We start from the raw sequence: 16,831 nt of genomic DNA, 5'->3' as shown, positions 1-16,831 counted from the left end.
AATGTCTGCAACTACAGCCGCTCCACTGTTGGCGCTTCTTAGAGAGAAGGATAATGCTGTAAAGTCATATGCTTTACAGTCTATAAACGACGTTGTTGATCAATTATGGTCAGAAGTTTCGAATGATATTACGGATATTGAGGCTTTATATGAAGATAATAAGTTTCAGGATCGTAATTTGGCAGCTTTGGTTGTTTCAAAGATATATTATAACTTGGGTGAATACCAATCTGCTGTTAAATACGCCCTTGCCGCAGAAGGGTATTTTGATGTTAATGAAAAATCGAAGTACGTTGAGACAATTGTTTCTCAAAGTATTGAATTATACATTGAACTATCAAGTAAGAACTATGGTAAACAAAATACTGAAATAGATCGCCAACTAGTTAGCGTTTTTGAGCGAATGTTGAATAAATGTATTGCTGCTGGGGAATTTAAGCTTGCACTTGGAATTGCATTGGAAAGTTATAGGTTGGATATAGTGTCGGATATATTGGCGCAACAGACCTCTGAGGCGAATGCTTTGAAACTCATTACATATGTCCTTGTTGCGGCGACTAGCACTGTTAATAATTCTCAATTCAGAGTGAAGGTCCTACACGAACTTTTCAACGTTTTGATGAAACTAAAGTCTCCAGATTACTTTGCTATTTCTAAAGTTATTGTGAACTTAAATGATTCAGAATTGGCTACTCAACTTTTCAAGAAATTGATTGCAGAAGAAAACAGTGAAATCGGTTATCAAATTGCCTTTGATTTAGTCACTTCAGCATCTCAAGGGTTGCTAAACGAGTTAGTAGCTTCACTAACGCCAGATAACAAGGATCCTAATTTATTGAAGATTTTATCAGGTATACCGACCTGCGAATACACTAATGTTTTCCTTTACAGGAACAAGAAAATTGACTTAGCACTATTGGTGAGGTCCAAAGCCATGATGGATGGTAAGTTTTCTCTATTTCATACTGCAGTCAGTGTCTCTAATGCTTTCATGCATGCTGGTACCACTGATGACACATTTATTAGATCCAACTTGCAGTGGTTAGGAAAGGCACAGAATTGGGCCAAGTTTACCGCAACTGCCTCTTTGGGAATCATTCACCAAGGTAACCTATCGGACGGTAAGAAAATTATGGAGCCATATCTACCAGGGCGCCGTGCATCATCACGCTATATTAAGGGTGGATCTTTATATGGTCTAGGGTTGATATATGCAGGTTACGGTAAGGAAATCATTGGCTACCTAAAACAGCAAATTGTTGACAACAGTTCCAATACCAGTGATGACGATATTGATGTTCTATTACATGGTGCGTCGTTGGGAATTGGTTTAGCTGGTATGGGCTCGAACGATTTTGAAATTTATGAGGCCTTAAAGGAAGTTCTATATGCAGATTCAGCTAATTCCGGTGCGGCTGCTGCTTTAGGTATCGGTTTGACCATGCTGGGATCTGGTGATAAGACTGTTATTGAAAACTTGTATACCTATTCACAAGAGACCAGCCACGGTGAGATTACTCGAGGACTGGCAATTGCCTTGGCGTTAATCAATTACGGACGTGAAGAGTTGGCAGACGATCTTATCGAAAAGATGCTAAGTCATGAAAATGACTTTTTACGTTATGGTGGTGTCTTTACCATTGCTTTGGCATACGCTGGTTCTAGCAGCAATAGAGCTGTAAAAAAATTGTTGCATGTAGCAGTCTCGGATTCTAACGATGACGTCAGAAGGGCTGCTGTCACAGGTCTTGGGTTCGTGTTAATTCGCGATTATACTACTGTCCCTAGAATAGTTGAACTATTGTCAGAATCTCATAATCCACATGTGCGTTGTGGTACTGCGTTTGCCCTTGGTATAGCCTGTGCGGGTAGAGGCTTGCAAAGTGCCTACGATGTCTTGGAACCATTGACCAAAGATCCTGTTGACTTCGTTCGTCAAGCAGCAATGATTTCATTATCCATGATCTTGATCCAGCAAACTGAAAAGACAAATCCTAAAGTGAAGGAAGTAAATGAGCTATTCAGATCTGTTACTACTAATAAACACCAAGAAGGACTAGCTAAGTTTGGTGCCTGCGTTGCTCAAGGTATAATGAATGCCGGTGGGTGTAACGTTACTATCCAATTGGAAAATCCTGAGATGGGAACTTTGAACACTAAATCTGTCGTTGGTCTAGCAATGTTCGTTCAATTTTGGTACTGGTTCCCATTATCGCACTTCTTATCGTTGTCATTTACTGCTACTACCATAATTGGTGTTCGTAGCCAGGACTTATGCATTCCAAAGTTTTCATTTAACTGTCATACAAAAGAGGGTGTCTTTGATTACCCTCCAATGTTTGAGGGTGACCTAGGGAAGACAATTGCTATGATGACCACTGCTGTTTTGTCTACGACTGCAAAGGCTAAAGCTCGGGCAAAGAAATCTAAGAAGGACAAGGTGCCCGAACACGAGAAGGTGAAGGAACCATTAAAACAAGAGAAGGAAGAAAATAAAGATAAAAAGGATCCTCAACCTAGCGACGAAGAAATTAAAATAAAATACACCACTACTTCCTATAAAGTTGAAAATGCTTCCAGAGTCCTACCACAACAATTAAAATACATATCTTTCGCGAAAGAGGAGCGTTTCACCCCTGTTCGTAAGTTCAAAGGTAGTAATGGTGTGATCGTTTTGTCTGATAAAACTCCAGACGAACCTGCTGAGTTAATTAAGATTGAAAAACAGGTTAAAGATGTAGATGCGCCAGTGCCTACTCCATTCAAAGTAGAAGACAATTTCTAGATATAACTAAGAGTTTTGCAAGATCTATTTGTAAATTGTTAAATAGTATGTTTTAAGTTTGACGCAGCTGGTGATTACCTGTTTTATCATTACTATGTAAATTAAGTACTGCAGACTCTCAACTAAATCTACTTAAGGATTCATCAACTACATCTTTATGATTCTCGTCAAGTTCTCCCCTCTCGACCATATGCTTCCGCGTACGTTGCGACTTCTCTTTCTCTAATTGCTTTTGAACTCTCAGTTTTCTCTCATCAATAACATTCTGGGTCTGCTTACGGAGGTATGTACGCAGTCCAGAGTTTTTGCTCTTAACATCAGGTTTAACATCTGGGATATCCTTGTTATCTTTTGCAATGTTATGCTGAGATGCTGTGATTTCTGCTAAAGTTTTAGCAGTTAGCCTTACTTGAGATGAACGACTATCCACTGTTCCAACAACATTAGGATCCAAAGAGATTGAGTCCGCAGGTAGTTTGTTCAATAGAGATCTAACTTCTTGTTCTTGTCTTTGTTTGGAGGTCTCGTAAGGGTTAACTTCTAATGCATCGTAGTTTGCTTCACCAGCACCAGGAATGATTAGATTGGTGACACCATTTTGGTGACCAACACCCATCAAATCTTCAAATGGTACAAACGCAATATTGTTTATGCTATTACCAGCGAACATATGAGACATATAAGGCGTGTTCCTGTTTTTCAAACCACTAGAGGTAAAGCACGGCCTTGCTTCAGAACCATGCTTGAAAACATCTTTCCAAAGTGTTACGTGAGGGCCTCTTGTCAACACAAGCAAGCCTGTGTCTGATATCGATACGTTGGTACCGGGAGTTGGCAGATTTTCGACAGTATGAACTTCTTTAAACATCCTTATGTCCCAGATCTTTAGAGAACGATCGGCTCCAGTAGTAGCCATATACGTTCCCTGTCTGTCAACTGCAATACTCTTAACCTGGCTTCTGGCACATAGAAGCCTAACTAGTGGAGTAGGCATATTTGGAGCCCACAAAGTAACCGTACCGTTGGCGTGACCTAGGTGCAAGACAGCATTCCAAGGATTTTGAGCCATTGAAATAGTTGGTCCTAGCTTTGTCTTTATTTCTGTAACTAATTGTCCTGTTGAGACGTCCTGATACTTCAAGAACCCCGTTTGGCCTGCTGTGGCCAGCAAATAGTGGTAGGGTAGGAATTCTAAGTGCTTGACCTCGATATGCTGCTTCAGACGGTGTAGTTCTGTACCCTCATGATCATATATAAAAGTGTATTTTTTCTGCGCAACTGCAAAGTATTGCTCATTCTGCAGGTAAGTAGCGGCTTGAACTGTCTCGTTTAAGTGAAGTTCTGCACGTAATTCTCCTTTCCTCCAATCCATAGAGGCAACATGGCCCTTACGTCCTGCAACCAGTAAATGGGTACCAGTTCTAGAGTAATTAATATGATATGGTCCAAAATCCTTTAGTTTTAGATCAAGTGCTTTATTGGCAGTGCTGATATCTACATGGGCCTTAATTTCATCTTGACTAAATTTAAAAGTCTTTTCCATTTCATCTTCAGCTTCTAAGTAACCCTGCGTTTCGGGTAGCAAATAATCAGTAGCTGCAGCATTAGCAACAGCATCTTTATATTGCTCATCGATACGCTTCAATCCTGCTCTAAGCTTTTTATCCTTTATTTTTTTATTAGAAGAGCTTGGAGACTGTCTTTGAAACTTACTAATACTCTTTTGATCTATAACATGCGATAGATTAGCACCTTTGGACTTCTTAGCCATCTTTGAAACTTATTATGCTTTATTCTGTCCGGATTCATGAATACGTCTATTCTATAACTGTATTATCATCGAGCTCATCTCATGTCGAATTTTTCATCTAAAAAAGAAATAAAACCAATAATCTAGATCACGTGACAGAAGATGAGCTGTAATTGGATCAAAGCATAACGACTGATAAAGGTGCTCAGTTAGACTCTCAAACCGGTATTTAGGCCCTGCTATGGTTGTCTTCAGTGATTTTAGGATGCCTTGAATTCAATCTTGTTAATTTTGGAACCGGAACCACTAATGTTTAAATCAACCGTTGGCATCTCACTGAATAGCCGATGTTGATTGCAATAAAGAATAGGACACATATCCTCGTTTACTAAGCGGTGAGATACTCCGTAGTAGGCAATTGACGGTATGGGGAGGAATGTGAGCTTCCGCAGTAGCAACATTCCTCCTGCATGCGCAAAGCCAAAATGAAGCGAAAACCATAAATATATTGCATCATCGAATATTTTAAAAACAGTATAGTGGCATATTGGGGTGTTAGATGCCATTCTTGGAAATGCGTACCAAATTGGAGCCGTCCTGTAAGTCGTATAATATCATGTGGAGACTCCGCTGCTTTTAAAAATCCGTTGTCAACTTTATTACTCTCTACTGAAATCTACACTATAACCAGGAATCAAGCTCGAAAGTACAATGCCTTCACGCCTATTTGCTAGAAATATCTCTTGCATGTTGAGTGCACGTAAGTACTCAGCATCAAGTTCAAAGATCCCGTTGAAGGCTTCATTTCTAGGCGGTGCTTCGAGAATCATGATACTTACTACAACTGCTATTTTAGGTACGGCATGCGGTTTCTACGTTATGAATTCAAGGTCTGCTATTCATGAGCATGTACTATGTCCTCTCATAAGGTTTGTTACTCCGGATGCGGAAGATGGCCATAGGCTAGGAATTTGGTTGATGAAATGGGGCATAACTCCAAGATTACTGTTCGATAAAGACGACGAAGTTTTAAATGTGGAGGTATTTGGAAAGAAGTTAACAAACCCAATTGGTTGTGCTGCCGGTTTAGACAAAGATGCAGAGGCCATTGATGGTATTGCAGGCGTTGGTTTCGGCTATGTGGAAGTAGGAACAGTTACGCCTTTGCCCCAGCCAGGAAATCCAAAGCCAAGATTTTACAGATTACCAAAGGATGAAGCCGTCATTAACAGATATGGATTCAACTCTTCTGGACATGAAACTGTCTTCAAAAATGTTACCCGCCGTGTCTCATCATTTCTGAACTCGTACTTCGAGAATGGTGATATTGACACTCTGTCTTTGTATAAGAACAAGCTGTTGGGAATTAACTTGGGAAAGAATAAAACTGGTCATGAGGTTGAAGATTACTTAAAGGGTGTTGAGAAGTTTCAACCACTTGCAGATGTTCTTGTTATTAACGTTTCATCACCAAATACACCTGGTCTAAGAAACTTACAGCAAGAGGGTAAATTGGTTGAGTTATTATCCCAAATTGTAGCTAAAAGAGACTCTTTAGTTTCTAAAGGAAATGCTCTCGGTGCTAAAGAACATAAGCCACCTGTTATGGTTAAAATTGCTCCTGATTTGACAGAGCCAGAACTGCAATCTATAGCAGAGGCTGCTAAGAAGTCCAAGGTTGACGGTATTATTATATCAAACACTACAATTGCTAGACCAAAAGATCTCTACACTGCTGATGAGGAACTAAAGTCGCAGGGTGGCGGTCTATCCGGTAAGCCTTTGAAACCATATTCTTTGAAGGCTCTAAAAACTGTAGCAAAGTACACTAAAGACTCTGACTTAGTCTTGGTCGGCTGCGGTGGTATTTCATCAGGGAAGGACGCAATTGACTTTGCCAAAGCAGGTGCTACATTTGTGCAATTATACACTGCTTTTGCTTTCAAAGGGCCCGGGCTTATTGCCAGGATTAAAGACGAGGTCACTGAGCAACTAAAAGCTGAAGGCAAGACCTGGATGCAAATCATTGGCGAGGACAACAAATAAAAAACGAACATTTGTGTAGATATCGTTCAATCTTATTTATACTGATAATTACTGTACTCACTATCTATAAAACATTTAGACGAAACTATGATAATAGCTAATTACACCAACAGCGACGATGCAGAAAGACAGATCCGTCAAACACATCGAGAAAACATCCCAGTAATACATGATAATCGTCAATTTGCCGGGGATATTTGAAACAGGAAGAATTCCTTCAGGAATCAAGTTGGCCCAAGTTACGAGCTTGCTAGTGTTGTTCATAGTATTGACTTTGTTAATTTTCTCTAATCTCAACAGTGCCTGGTAGTACATGCTAATAGTAACAATCTCAAAAGTACTGAACATCATAAAGAAACTAAATCTCTGGAGAAGCGAATGGATATATTCACCAATTATATTACTTGGTGGCGTCATTGCAAAGTATACAAGCGGAAACAAAACGGCCCATCTAATAAGAATCGTATACGCTTTCAGTTGCTTAGCCCGGTGTGTATGCATCGAAACACTCACCATGTCAGCCGATGGCACACCAGCAGCTTCCGGTCCTGGTTGAGCACCTTGACGAAATAGCGAAGAAAATATATCATCTATACCGTTTCCACCAGCTCCCGGCTTTTCAGGTCCTCCTCTCATGTTCATTAACTGCTCTAATAGTGCCACCTCAGGATTACCTTCCTTTCCTTTATCGCTAATGCCAGAACCTGCACTCTTGCTAATCTCTGCAAAAAAATCATCCTTATCTTGAATATTCAAGTCCCCCGCTGAAGAACCTGAACTCTTTGGTCTATCCAAAGGTGATTCAGTTGGCAGAAAGCTACCCGATTGTTGACCTGTAATCTTACTCAATCTAGTTGAACCAGCGCCATTAGAAAACTTCTGCTTTCTTCTTTCACGTAGCAGCTGACGCTTTTCAGACTCACTTAATTCAGACATGAGCAGGTTTTGATGCAAGTAACGTGGTTATTATGATGATTCGTCTTTCGTCGGCGAAATCTAAAAGGGATCCCTCTGTTTCAACTTAAATAAAAAATTACCCGGAACTTAGTTTATAGAGAAGAGGTAAAGTCTACATACAGTACATGCTGAGCTATAACCTTCAGGCAGTATATCTAGCTACAATCGCATCAAACTTGGTGTTGCATTCTTCGTGAGCCTTGATGAGAGGGTGTGCGGGGCAGATCTGTCCAAGCTCGCTTCTAAAAATTGATGCGTCCTCGCCATTCATAACAGCATATGTTACCTTATTGGCAAGTAAATCTGCTTTATATGTATCGGCGCCCGCCATTTTTTGATAGAACTCGTCCTCTAGCAGATCAATGACAGCCTTGGCCTCAGGCAAATTTCCTTGCTGCAGCTGGAGATTCAAAAGCCCAAGTTGAGTTTTCCAACTTGGAAATGTCTGGCAAAGTTCTTCGTACAGGTAGAAATTAGAGCCAGAAGCGTGCTGACTTGTGTGGAAGTGCACATAGGACTCGGCCATGTTAATAATGATTTCGTCCTCAGGGGCTATGTCACGTGCCGCCATGAAGTTCTCTAGCAGACCAGCCGCTTGGCGGTGCTGGCCACTAACTAGACCAACCTGGATGGCTGTCAGTAGCAATTCTGCTGCTCCCGAGCCGCTGTCCTCATCGAGATGGCTGGTACAAGTTTCCCAAGCTCCAGATAAGTCGCCAGAAACTGCTTTTGCACAGGCCAAAAGATTTGCCACGTATAAGCCTGGAATTTTGGCTGCAACCTTCTCGAAAGCTACCAACTTTTTCTTGTTGGACAAGAAATCCGCATAACTATCAAATAATGCATCTAGTCCCTGGCTCTTTTCACCCTTTTCGTACTTGTTTAGCGCCAATTGACTTCTATTCTTATAGTATACAACAGTATCATTAGAATCGGTTTTATGCTTTTCAATGTCACTTAACACCTGCTTGTAGTTCCCAGTGTAGAATTGCTGCTTAAGAGAGAAGTAGTCCATGATGAAACACAGTATAAGTCAAGGAAAGCTTTCTATATGTCTTTATTCCGCTACTGTTGATACCGTTGAGATGGTCGCTCCGCTGAAGATCGACTTCATAGGAACATTTTAAACAATCATAAGTTACGGTTTAAGGATAACGAATACAGGAGCACTAAGATAGATCAATAAGGCAGTTTATAATCATCAAGCAACTCTAAGGTGATCTATTTTGTTTTTAAGCAATACAAAAATGGCAGATAATCCAAATAACAGTAATAATTCTAATAATTCGGCTCAAGTTAAGCTTTTAGAACAACCCTGGTTCCAGAAGGCTTACAAATCTGCAGTAGAGTTTTACAAATATGATGAGGTACTACAGCCTGAGGATCGTTTATCTCTATCTCAATCTTATGTTAGGATCTCGAAATCGCAATTCTGGGGTGGTTGGCTGGCATTTTCATTAGTGTTTGTGCCTCCATTTATACAGCGGTATTATCGGACAAATAGCATTAAAGGTGTAAAGTTGGCCAGAAATTTCATTCTAGGGAGCGTTGCCATGTTTATTGGAAGTAATTTTGGCAGTTCATATATGTATCGTAAGATTTTGGATGATATGAAGCCTGAATTTGACTATGGCGATGCTGAAGAACAAAGCGCATTGGCATCTAAAAGGAGACAGTACAATATCATGAAACTTATAAAAGATGGTTCCTCCAATAAATGGGCCAGTTACTTCATGAATACCTACCATGACCCCGGCAGGCGGCTACCAAACCCAGAAACGAAATTGCGGGAGTTACAGGCGGGAAAAGTACCCAGGGTAAACCCGGTGCTTGATCAGCGGGATCCGATGGGCCTTTATACATCACCTAAAAAACAGATACCACAAGAACCCAAACCTTTGGAACACCGACCAAGCGAAATAGATAGTCTTGATGGATGGACTTCTGGTTGGCCTGAAGAGCCAAAAAAAACAACAGAATCAGCATGGAATCGGGTGCGTCAGCAGAATACTGCATCCAATCCTGCCACTAGTAATACATGGGAAAGTTTGCGTCAGCGAAGTACTCGTCCTGAACAGCGTAATGGTGATCATCAAAATCACTTAGGAGTCTTCGGTAATTATGGTGACTTCCGTGATGGCCAAAATTACACCAGTAACGATGATACGATGTATACGGATGACGACATAATGGACATGCTGGCAGGGGAGCAGGACCGTTATGGAAAGGATAATTAATACATTACTTTTGTAACATCAATATATTTATTTTATACGTGTACATAGCTGATGGCCTAGTTCAATATGTTGTCGCTTCTCCTCTCTTCCTTTAACTTCAACAATTGACTTATGACAGTTTCAAGCTTAACGGTTTCATTCTTGCCTTGCAAATCAGTAACATCTCTGTTACGGATGTTAACAGATTGCTCATTCATCTCTTGCTCACCAACAACAAAGATGAAGTTATACTTGTATAACTGACCAGTTCTAACCTTCTTCTGTAGAGTGTTGCCACTCAAGTCAACGTCAGCATAGCAGCCAGCTTCAGCTAATTGATCTCTGACGGATTGGGCATAGTCCTGGTACTTAACACCAACTGGTACAACTAGCACTTGACGAGGAGATAACCAGAATGGCCATTTACCAGCATAATGCTCAGTCAAGATGGCAGTCATTCTTTCCACCGAACCTAAAATAGCACGGTGGATCATGACAGGTCTTTCGTAACATTCGCCTTCTTGGTTTTCTTTAGCCTTGAATTCCAAGTTGAATCTATTAGGCAATTGGAAATCCAATTGAATTGTAGCACATTGGTGCCATCTCTTCAAAGCGTCAGAAATCATAATGTCAATCTTTGGTCCGTAGAAGGCACCATCACCAGGGTTCAATTCCCAGTCACCGCCCCACTTAACTAACGCGGATTCTAGTTTGGCTTCAGCACTGTTCCAGGTTTCTAAATCACCGACATAGTTTTCTGGTCTGGTAGACAATTCCATCTTAAACTCAAAACCGAAAACACCGTATGCATACTTCAAGAAGTCAAAGATGTTCTCAATTTCGGTTTCAATTTGATCGTGGGTACAGAAGATATGGGCGTCATCTTGTTGGAATCTTCTAACTCTAGTTAAACCAGACAAAGCACCAGAAAATTCATTTCTGTGAATAACACCGAAGTCGGCAACTCTCCATGGCAATTCTCTATAAGAACGTTCGCGAGACTTGAACATCAAGCAGTGACCGGGGCAGTTCATTGGCTTTAAACCGAAAGACTCCTTTTCAACTTCAAAGGTGAACATGTTCTCCTTATAATTAGCCCAATGTCCGGAAGTTTCCCATAACTTGGAGTTGTACATGTTTGGAGTGATAACTTCCTCGTACCCTCTAGTACGGTACTCCGCTCTTAAAAAGTCCACTAAGGTGTTGTAGATACGGGTACCATGAGGTAACCAGAAACAAGAACCTGGAGACATTTCATTGAACATGAACAACTCTTGTTCTCTACCGATCTTTCTATGGTCTCTCATCGAAGCCTCAGCCAAGAACTTCAAATGAGCATCCATCAACTTCTTATCAGGGAAAGAAATACCATATACTCTTTGCAAAGAATCATTGTTAGAATCACCCAAGAAGTAACAGGAAGAGTTTTTCAATAGCTTAAACGCCTTGATACGGCCAGTATGAGGGATATGTGGACCGACACACAAGTCAATCAATTTACCACATTTATAAACAGTAGTGGATCCACCATCTGGAATCTTCGTTTGAACCAAATAAGTCTTATATTTGGAGTAATGGAACATTTTCAAAAGATCTTCCTTAGACATAACCAATCTTTCGAACTTTTGCTTCTCTTTAATCACGTTTTTAGCAACACCTTCCAAGTTTGGGAAGTCTGCTTGAGAAACAGTTCTTGCTTGGCTCTCTGGGTCCTTGGAGTCACCGCAAGAGAACTCATAGAAGAAGCCGTCATCGGTAGGTGGCCCCAAACAAATATGAGCACCCAAATGACACTCACAAGCTTCACCCAACACGTGAGCAGAAGAGTGCCAGAATACCCTACGGCCCTCATCAGAAGCAAAGTCAAAAAACTCAACCTTCAATTTATCACCCTCCTCACCTTCTAGGGGTCTTTCCAAATCCCATAATTCCCCATTAACCTTTGAAATACACTGCCTGTCAGCAAACGACTTAGAAATCTGCGTCGCAATCGCCATTGGAGTAGTTTCCCAAGCTGTAGCCTCCTTCTCTGAACCATCCTTCAAAACAACAGTAATCTGAACCCTAGGCTTAGCAGCAATTTCCTCATTATACTTCTTCTGTAATTCCTCGAATAACTGGTCTCTTTCTTTTATAAAACTAGCCTCTGGCTCCAAATACAAAGAACCTTGCTTGGATTGCTTCTTATCTTTCTTTTTGTCTTTCTCTACAAGAGACAAATCTTTGACCTTGTTGTCCAATTCTACAGCACTCATTAGCCTTTGTAGGTGCACTATAAGCTCGATCCAGCTTCTTATTAGTCCTATTGAATGTTTAAAACTTCATTCGTTAAAAAGCCGTATAAATTTTTACATACAAAACTGAAAAATTTGCCAGTACAAGGCGATGAGATCAACGCTAAGGCCCAAAAGCCCATTGCGTAGGTCTTGAGTTAGACGCTATCGGTCATACCTCGTTGTAATTCTTCATGATTGTAATATATACACGTCTACTTCGCCCTTACTTATGTAACTAGACTTTTCTGTATTAGTAAGTCGCGGATAAGCTTAGATAAAGTGGTTTACACGGCAGAATCAAGGAGGATGTTCGATGGAGTTTCACGTAGGATGTTAGTCGACCAAGTGATTCCATTTGATGCTAATTCGCATTTCATTAGTAGCATTTACGAAGGTTAATTCTGTACCTCTGTTTATACTGTTGTTTAAAATTTTTATTTCTATGTGTCAGAGCTTAAACTTATAACTTATACGGCTACAATAGAAAGTATAAGAAGAACCTTAGTTCAGGAATCAGAAGTTGGTATGGCGATGATTACATTGTCTGAGGTAGAGACGCATGATGGGCTGCCTTTTGTTAAGCCTAGCGGGACTTCTTATAGTCTAGATGAGAAGATAGTTGCTCCATCGATTGAAGAGGTCGATGACGACCCGGAGATGTTGAGGAATTTAAGAGGACAAGGACGTTACTTCGGGGCTGAAAAAGAGGAAGATGGTATTAAAGAAGCAGAACCTAAATGTAAGAACTGCTCCCAGCGAGGTCATATCAAGAAAAACTGCCCTCATGTAATATGTTCGTACTGTGGACTAATGGATGACCACTATTCACAGCACTGCCCAAAGACGATGAGATGCTCACATTGTAATGAAAGTGGGCATTATAGGCAGCATTGTTCGCAGAAATGGAAAAGAATTTTCTGTACCTTGTGTAATAGCAAGAAACACTCTCGGGACAGGTGCCCAAGCATCTGGCGAAGTTACTGCTTGGCAAGCACAACAGTCAAGCGCGTGCTACCGAGCCATCGGTTATACTGCTATAACTGTGCAGGTAAGGGCCATTTTGGCGATGATTGCCCTTTGCCCAGGTCTTCCAGAGTCCCAAATGATGACGGCAGTGCATTTTCTGGCGATAATTTGGCCAGCGACCTAAGAAGAGAATACTTTAACCGTCTCTCTAAGCAGAAGCGCGAATACGAGTACTACGAAGAAACGGAAGCTGGAGCAGAAGAAGACACATACCATATTAACTACGATGACTATGAGGTAGACGAGTCACAGTATGCAAACGAGTCCAAGAGCAGGAATAGAAAACGCAAGAGAAATAATGATAATAATTATTATGGAACAAACAAGTCTAATTCCAACAGAAACGGGCTACCAGTTCCAGTATCAAAGGGTAGGACCCTGCAACCGCCCAACAGCCGGTGGAAAAATTCACTAACATTCCCCCGGGGTGGAAATAACGGTAATGGATCAAGTGTTATAGGATCACGTTATCTGCCGCCCGCCCCGTATCAAAATGATGTAGCGCGTAGAAACTACAATTCATACCAGCCTTACAGAAGCGGTACACTCGCACGTAAGAGATAGTCATAACAGACCTAGTCTGCAACTATTGTAACCAATACTTTTTATACCTACATGTGTAATTTATTATTACATCGCTATGATATCCAAGCCAGAGCTGTCCTAGGGCGGATCCAGCTCAAGGTCCTCTGTAAGGTTCGAGTCACGTGTGACTCACGTGATATGTCACACAGTGTATCATAGTAGATAACCAGACCTCCATCACGTACCGGAGGATATCTAATAATAACTAGGCTTAGCAAGTTTATCGCACTGAGTTACCAGTTAATACTGAAAGTGAATTTACTAAATTATCCATCAAATAGATGACTAAAATTGCGCTATTTTCCATTATTGATAGGCTATTCCCCTCCTCTTGTGTCAGGTAATTCATATACAATGTATCATACTACTATAAAAGTTAACTGATCTTTAGAGTGCCTATTAATCCAACATTGCTATCATATGAATCAGGCTTGGAAGCAAGAACTTATCAACTCTTCTGTATACGTTGCACTATCGAAGCACCCGTCACCTATGTGCTCTATAATAATTTAATTAATAAACGTACTTGACGATAATCAATCTGTAACGGACATGTAACAATGCAGTAATTAATCATAATCTATAATGCTCTCTAGTTTTTTAAGATAACAAGCGAATGACTGCACAGTTAAGACTGGCAGAGTCAAGTTGCCTTCGTTAGGTGCATCAAACAGGCGAACTCAATGCTGTTAGTTGTGCCTTCGGCCAAACCTACTAGTAGTACGTGTATTCATGCCGGCATGATTGGATGGAAAATCTATAACGACAGTTGAAGTACTATTAATCCCAAATATTTTAGTTTACGTAAGACTCCCCATACTTAATTACGTAATAATACCCGTATTGCATACAGTGGACCCTACCGCATGTTGTGTTAACTTCCTTTATGAAAAATTCAACAATTATAACTTAAAAATAGCATAGGTAATTAGGATACATCTATTTGATCACAACTCCCACCAATATGTGTGATGTCCCTTTTATGTTATGCCATAACAAGACTTGAACTAGTTATAAATAGTTCTGTAATTAAATTAAATAGTTTTGAATTGTAGAAGATGCACTAAAAAATATCTTAATGTTTCTGTAAATGAATAGATGCGTAACAAATATTAATATTCCGGGAGATCTGGAAGTGAAATTGTGAATTGAGTGATATTAACGTCATAAAATTTTGCCCGGGATGATAATTTTTGTTTTATTATTCTTTGGTTTCTGTAACGTTATTACAATATAAGCAACGAAGACACTCCATAAGAGTACCATCATCTTTTACTTGGGTAACTTTTGGATTGGCTTTCATTAGAGCCAATTCTCCCTTGCTAGGGATCTTTAGACATGTTGGATTGACACATCTCGTTTGAGTTTTTTTGTATCGAAGGCCACAGGAATTACATAGTTGATCCTGTTTTCTATCTGACCAGGAGGGCCGCCAGCATGGAGAGTCGGTGCATTGGCATGAGAGGCATTTTCTCACAGAAGGACGCCTTGCCGAGGATTTACTGCTCATGGGAGGGGAAGCGGGGCGGGCCGGGGTGACCGTGGTGTTCCCAGTATCCACTGGGATTATATTGCAGATCGAGGTACTAAGGTCTTTAGACTTTCTAATGGAGGGAGAGTTTTCTACAGGAAGTGAAGTGGGCCATGGGTCTGTAGGAGTGACATAAGGTACTTTGAGGGAGTCGTGAGGTGGTGCAGCCGTTGTCGGCGTTTTTTTCTGAACAGGGCAGATGGTATCAGTTTTTACGCCATCGTTCACGAATTGCTGTGTAACTGGGGACTTGGCGACAATTTGATGCCCTTTTCTTGGTTTCTCCACTCTCTTGGGAGAGTGGGAAGTGCTTCGGAACATAGATCTAGATTCTAATAGTTTCTTCAGCTCTCTGGCCTGGCAACTGTTGGTTTTTTTATGTGGTGCGCGAGATATACGTTTTTCCCTAATTGTTTGGACGAGCTTCTCACTGATAGCTGTGCTAAATTTAATCAATGGCACATTCCCCTCTGGATCTCGTGGAGAAGTTTTGGGACTAAGTGGTGGTGTTATGGCTATGTTTTCTTTCACAGATGTGTTGGACAATTCATAAAAGTGGTCTTTGGCTGAGACTATTGATGAAACATATGCAGCACTTGCCAACATCTGCAAATCTTTCACAACAGGCTCGGAAACTTGTGTCGCTATGTCTTTGTAGCGTGCCCGCTCCGCTTCCTTGCACCAATACTCTAATCTGTCACGCCATTGTTGTGTCCGCTCACAGGTATCTGGGAATCGTGATGAAAATGTTTGCTTACTTGGATGCGGAAGCAACCGCAAGTGCTTCAATGGAGGTAAGCTGATGCTGGGTGTATTGGCATTGAATAATGGCGACGAAAATATAGACGAAAACTCAGAAGATAATGAAACAATATTAGCATGCTGGGCGGCTGGTGATGTTGTTGGAGTTATTTCGTGCAAACCTCTTGGCGATGGAGAAGTCGTCCTTGCTCTTTTTATCTTAGCACTATAGTCAAAAAAGTATGGAGATTCTTGCTTCGAAGGGGGAGCGCCTGCGCTCAATTGAAGAGGGGGAAGAATCAATTCTTCAAATGACCGTTTTCTACTTCTTTCTGAACCTGCAGAGTATGAGCTGGTAACCGATGACGATGATGATGGTGGAGCTGGAGGCATTAAACAACGTTAGCAATAATCTTGGGAGCGATTTCTAGTGTCGATCTAGGTTTGAAGTGGTATTATAGGTCTTAAGAATCACAACTTATATATACTAGCTGCCGCTGAGGCGCTGGATTGTTTTTTATTTACCTTGCTGTTTCACTGGGATGTAAACATAAACAAGCAGTATTGACAAGGTCAATCCACTATTTGGTGTTCGACTTATTCTTTTGCTTGTTTTTATGTGAGATGGCTGGTCAAATTCCGTATATGTAAAGAGAAAAAGACGCCCGGGAAGGAAGAGTCTAAAAAAAAATTAGTGGGAATAGCACATGAAACCTGCGCTAGCAAGCAGGCTGGTACAATCACATAGCCATGGGCTTGGAAGCTTTTTTTCGTGATCATATAAAGCGATTCGTCATAGTCCGCTGTGGATATGCTTGTTTACTTTCGTGTTAGCGTCACGTGACGCGCGTGTATATCATCGGTCACGTGTCATGCAATTGAGAGCTGGGAACAGTTACATAATGAGTTGTAGAGCAG

The 16,831-nt window shown here is 40.9% G+C and overlaps 9 protein-coding genes across 9 annotated transcripts; 4 read left to right on the top strand and 5 right to left on the bottom strand.

Annotated features, from left to right (window-relative positions):
• Window position 1: 1 nt before the first annotated feature.
• RPN2 (proteasome regulatory particle base subunit RPN2) lies at window positions 2-2,785 on the top strand (the record flags this gene model as incomplete). Its single annotated transcript, XM_018131149.1, has 1 exon — window positions 2-2,785. The coding sequence occupies one exon, from the start codon at window positions 2-4 to the stop codon at window positions 2,783-2,785; it is 2,784 nt and encodes a 927-aa protein (XP_017986963.1).
• Window positions 2,786-2,903: 118 nt separating this feature from the next.
• UTP7 (Utp7p) lies at window positions 2,904-4,556 on the bottom strand (the record flags this gene model as incomplete). Its single annotated transcript, XM_018131150.1, has 1 exon — window positions 2,904-4,556. The coding sequence occupies one exon, from the start codon at window positions 4,554-4,556 to the stop codon at window positions 2,904-2,906; it is 1,653 nt and encodes a 550-aa protein (XP_017986962.1).
• Window positions 4,557-5,246: 690 nt separating this feature from the next.
• On the top strand, window positions 5,247-6,581 carry URA1 (dihydroorotate dehydrogenase; the record flags this gene model as incomplete). Its single annotated transcript, XM_018131151.1, has 1 exon — window positions 5,247-6,581. The coding sequence occupies one exon, from the start codon at window positions 5,247-5,249 to the stop codon at window positions 6,579-6,581; it is 1,335 nt and encodes a 444-aa protein (XP_017986961.1).
• A 75-nt stretch (window positions 6,582-6,656) lies between these two features.
• Window positions 6,657-7,517, bottom strand: GET2 (GET complex subunit GET2; the record flags this gene model as incomplete). Its single annotated transcript, XM_018131152.1, has 1 exon — window positions 6,657-7,517. The coding sequence occupies one exon, from the start codon at window positions 7,515-7,517 to the stop codon at window positions 6,657-6,659; it is 861 nt and encodes a 286-aa protein (XP_017986960.1).
• Window positions 7,518-7,680: 163 nt separating this feature from the next.
• Window positions 7,681-8,553, bottom strand: SEC28 (coatomer subunit epsilon; the record flags this gene model as incomplete). The annotated part of the gene is made up of 1 exon (XM_018131153.1): window positions 7,681-8,553. One exon carries the CDS (start codon window positions 8,551-8,553, stop codon window positions 7,681-7,683), a length of 873 nt encoding a protein of 290 aa, XP_017986959.1.
• A 232-nt stretch (window positions 8,554-8,785) lies between these two features.
• RCI37 (Rci37p) lies at window positions 8,786-9,775 on the top strand (the record flags this gene model as incomplete). Its single annotated transcript, XM_018131154.1, has 1 exon — window positions 8,786-9,775. The coding sequence occupies one exon, from the start codon at window positions 8,786-8,788 to the stop codon at window positions 9,773-9,775; it is 990 nt and encodes a 329-aa protein (XP_017986958.1).
• A 56-nt stretch (window positions 9,776-9,831) lies between these two features.
• THS1 (threonine--tRNA ligase THS1) lies at window positions 9,832-12,009 on the bottom strand (the record flags this gene model as incomplete). The annotated part of the gene is made up of 1 exon (XM_018131155.1): window positions 9,832-12,009. The coding sequence occupies one exon, from the start codon at window positions 12,007-12,009 to the stop codon at window positions 9,832-9,834; it is 2,178 nt and encodes a 725-aa protein (XP_017986957.1).
• A 546-nt stretch (window positions 12,010-12,555) lies between these two features.
• Window positions 12,556-13,620, top strand: AIR1 (TRAMP complex RNA-binding subunit; the record flags this gene model as incomplete). Its single annotated transcript, XM_018131156.1, has 1 exon — window positions 12,556-13,620. One exon carries the CDS (start codon window positions 12,556-12,558, stop codon window positions 13,618-13,620), a length of 1,065 nt encoding a protein of 354 aa, XP_017986956.1.
• A 1,222-nt stretch (window positions 13,621-14,842) lies between these two features.
• On the bottom strand, window positions 14,843-16,306 carry ASH1 (DNA-binding transcription repressor ASH1; the record flags this gene model as incomplete). The annotated part of the gene is made up of 1 exon (XM_018131157.1): window positions 14,843-16,306. The coding sequence occupies one exon, from the start codon at window positions 16,304-16,306 to the stop codon at window positions 14,843-14,845; it is 1,464 nt and encodes a 487-aa protein (XP_017986955.1).
• Between the last annotated feature and the right edge of the window lie 525 nt (window positions 16,307-16,831).

Source organism: Eremothecium sinecaudum, chromosome III, assembly GCF_001548555.1.
Source record: "Eremothecium sinecaudum strain ATCC 58844 chromosome III, complete sequence".
NCBI lineage: Eukaryota > Fungi > Ascomycota > Saccharomycetes > Saccharomycetales > Saccharomycetaceae > Eremothecium > Eremothecium sinecaudum.
This window is presented reverse-complemented; position numbering and strand designations above follow the sequence as displayed.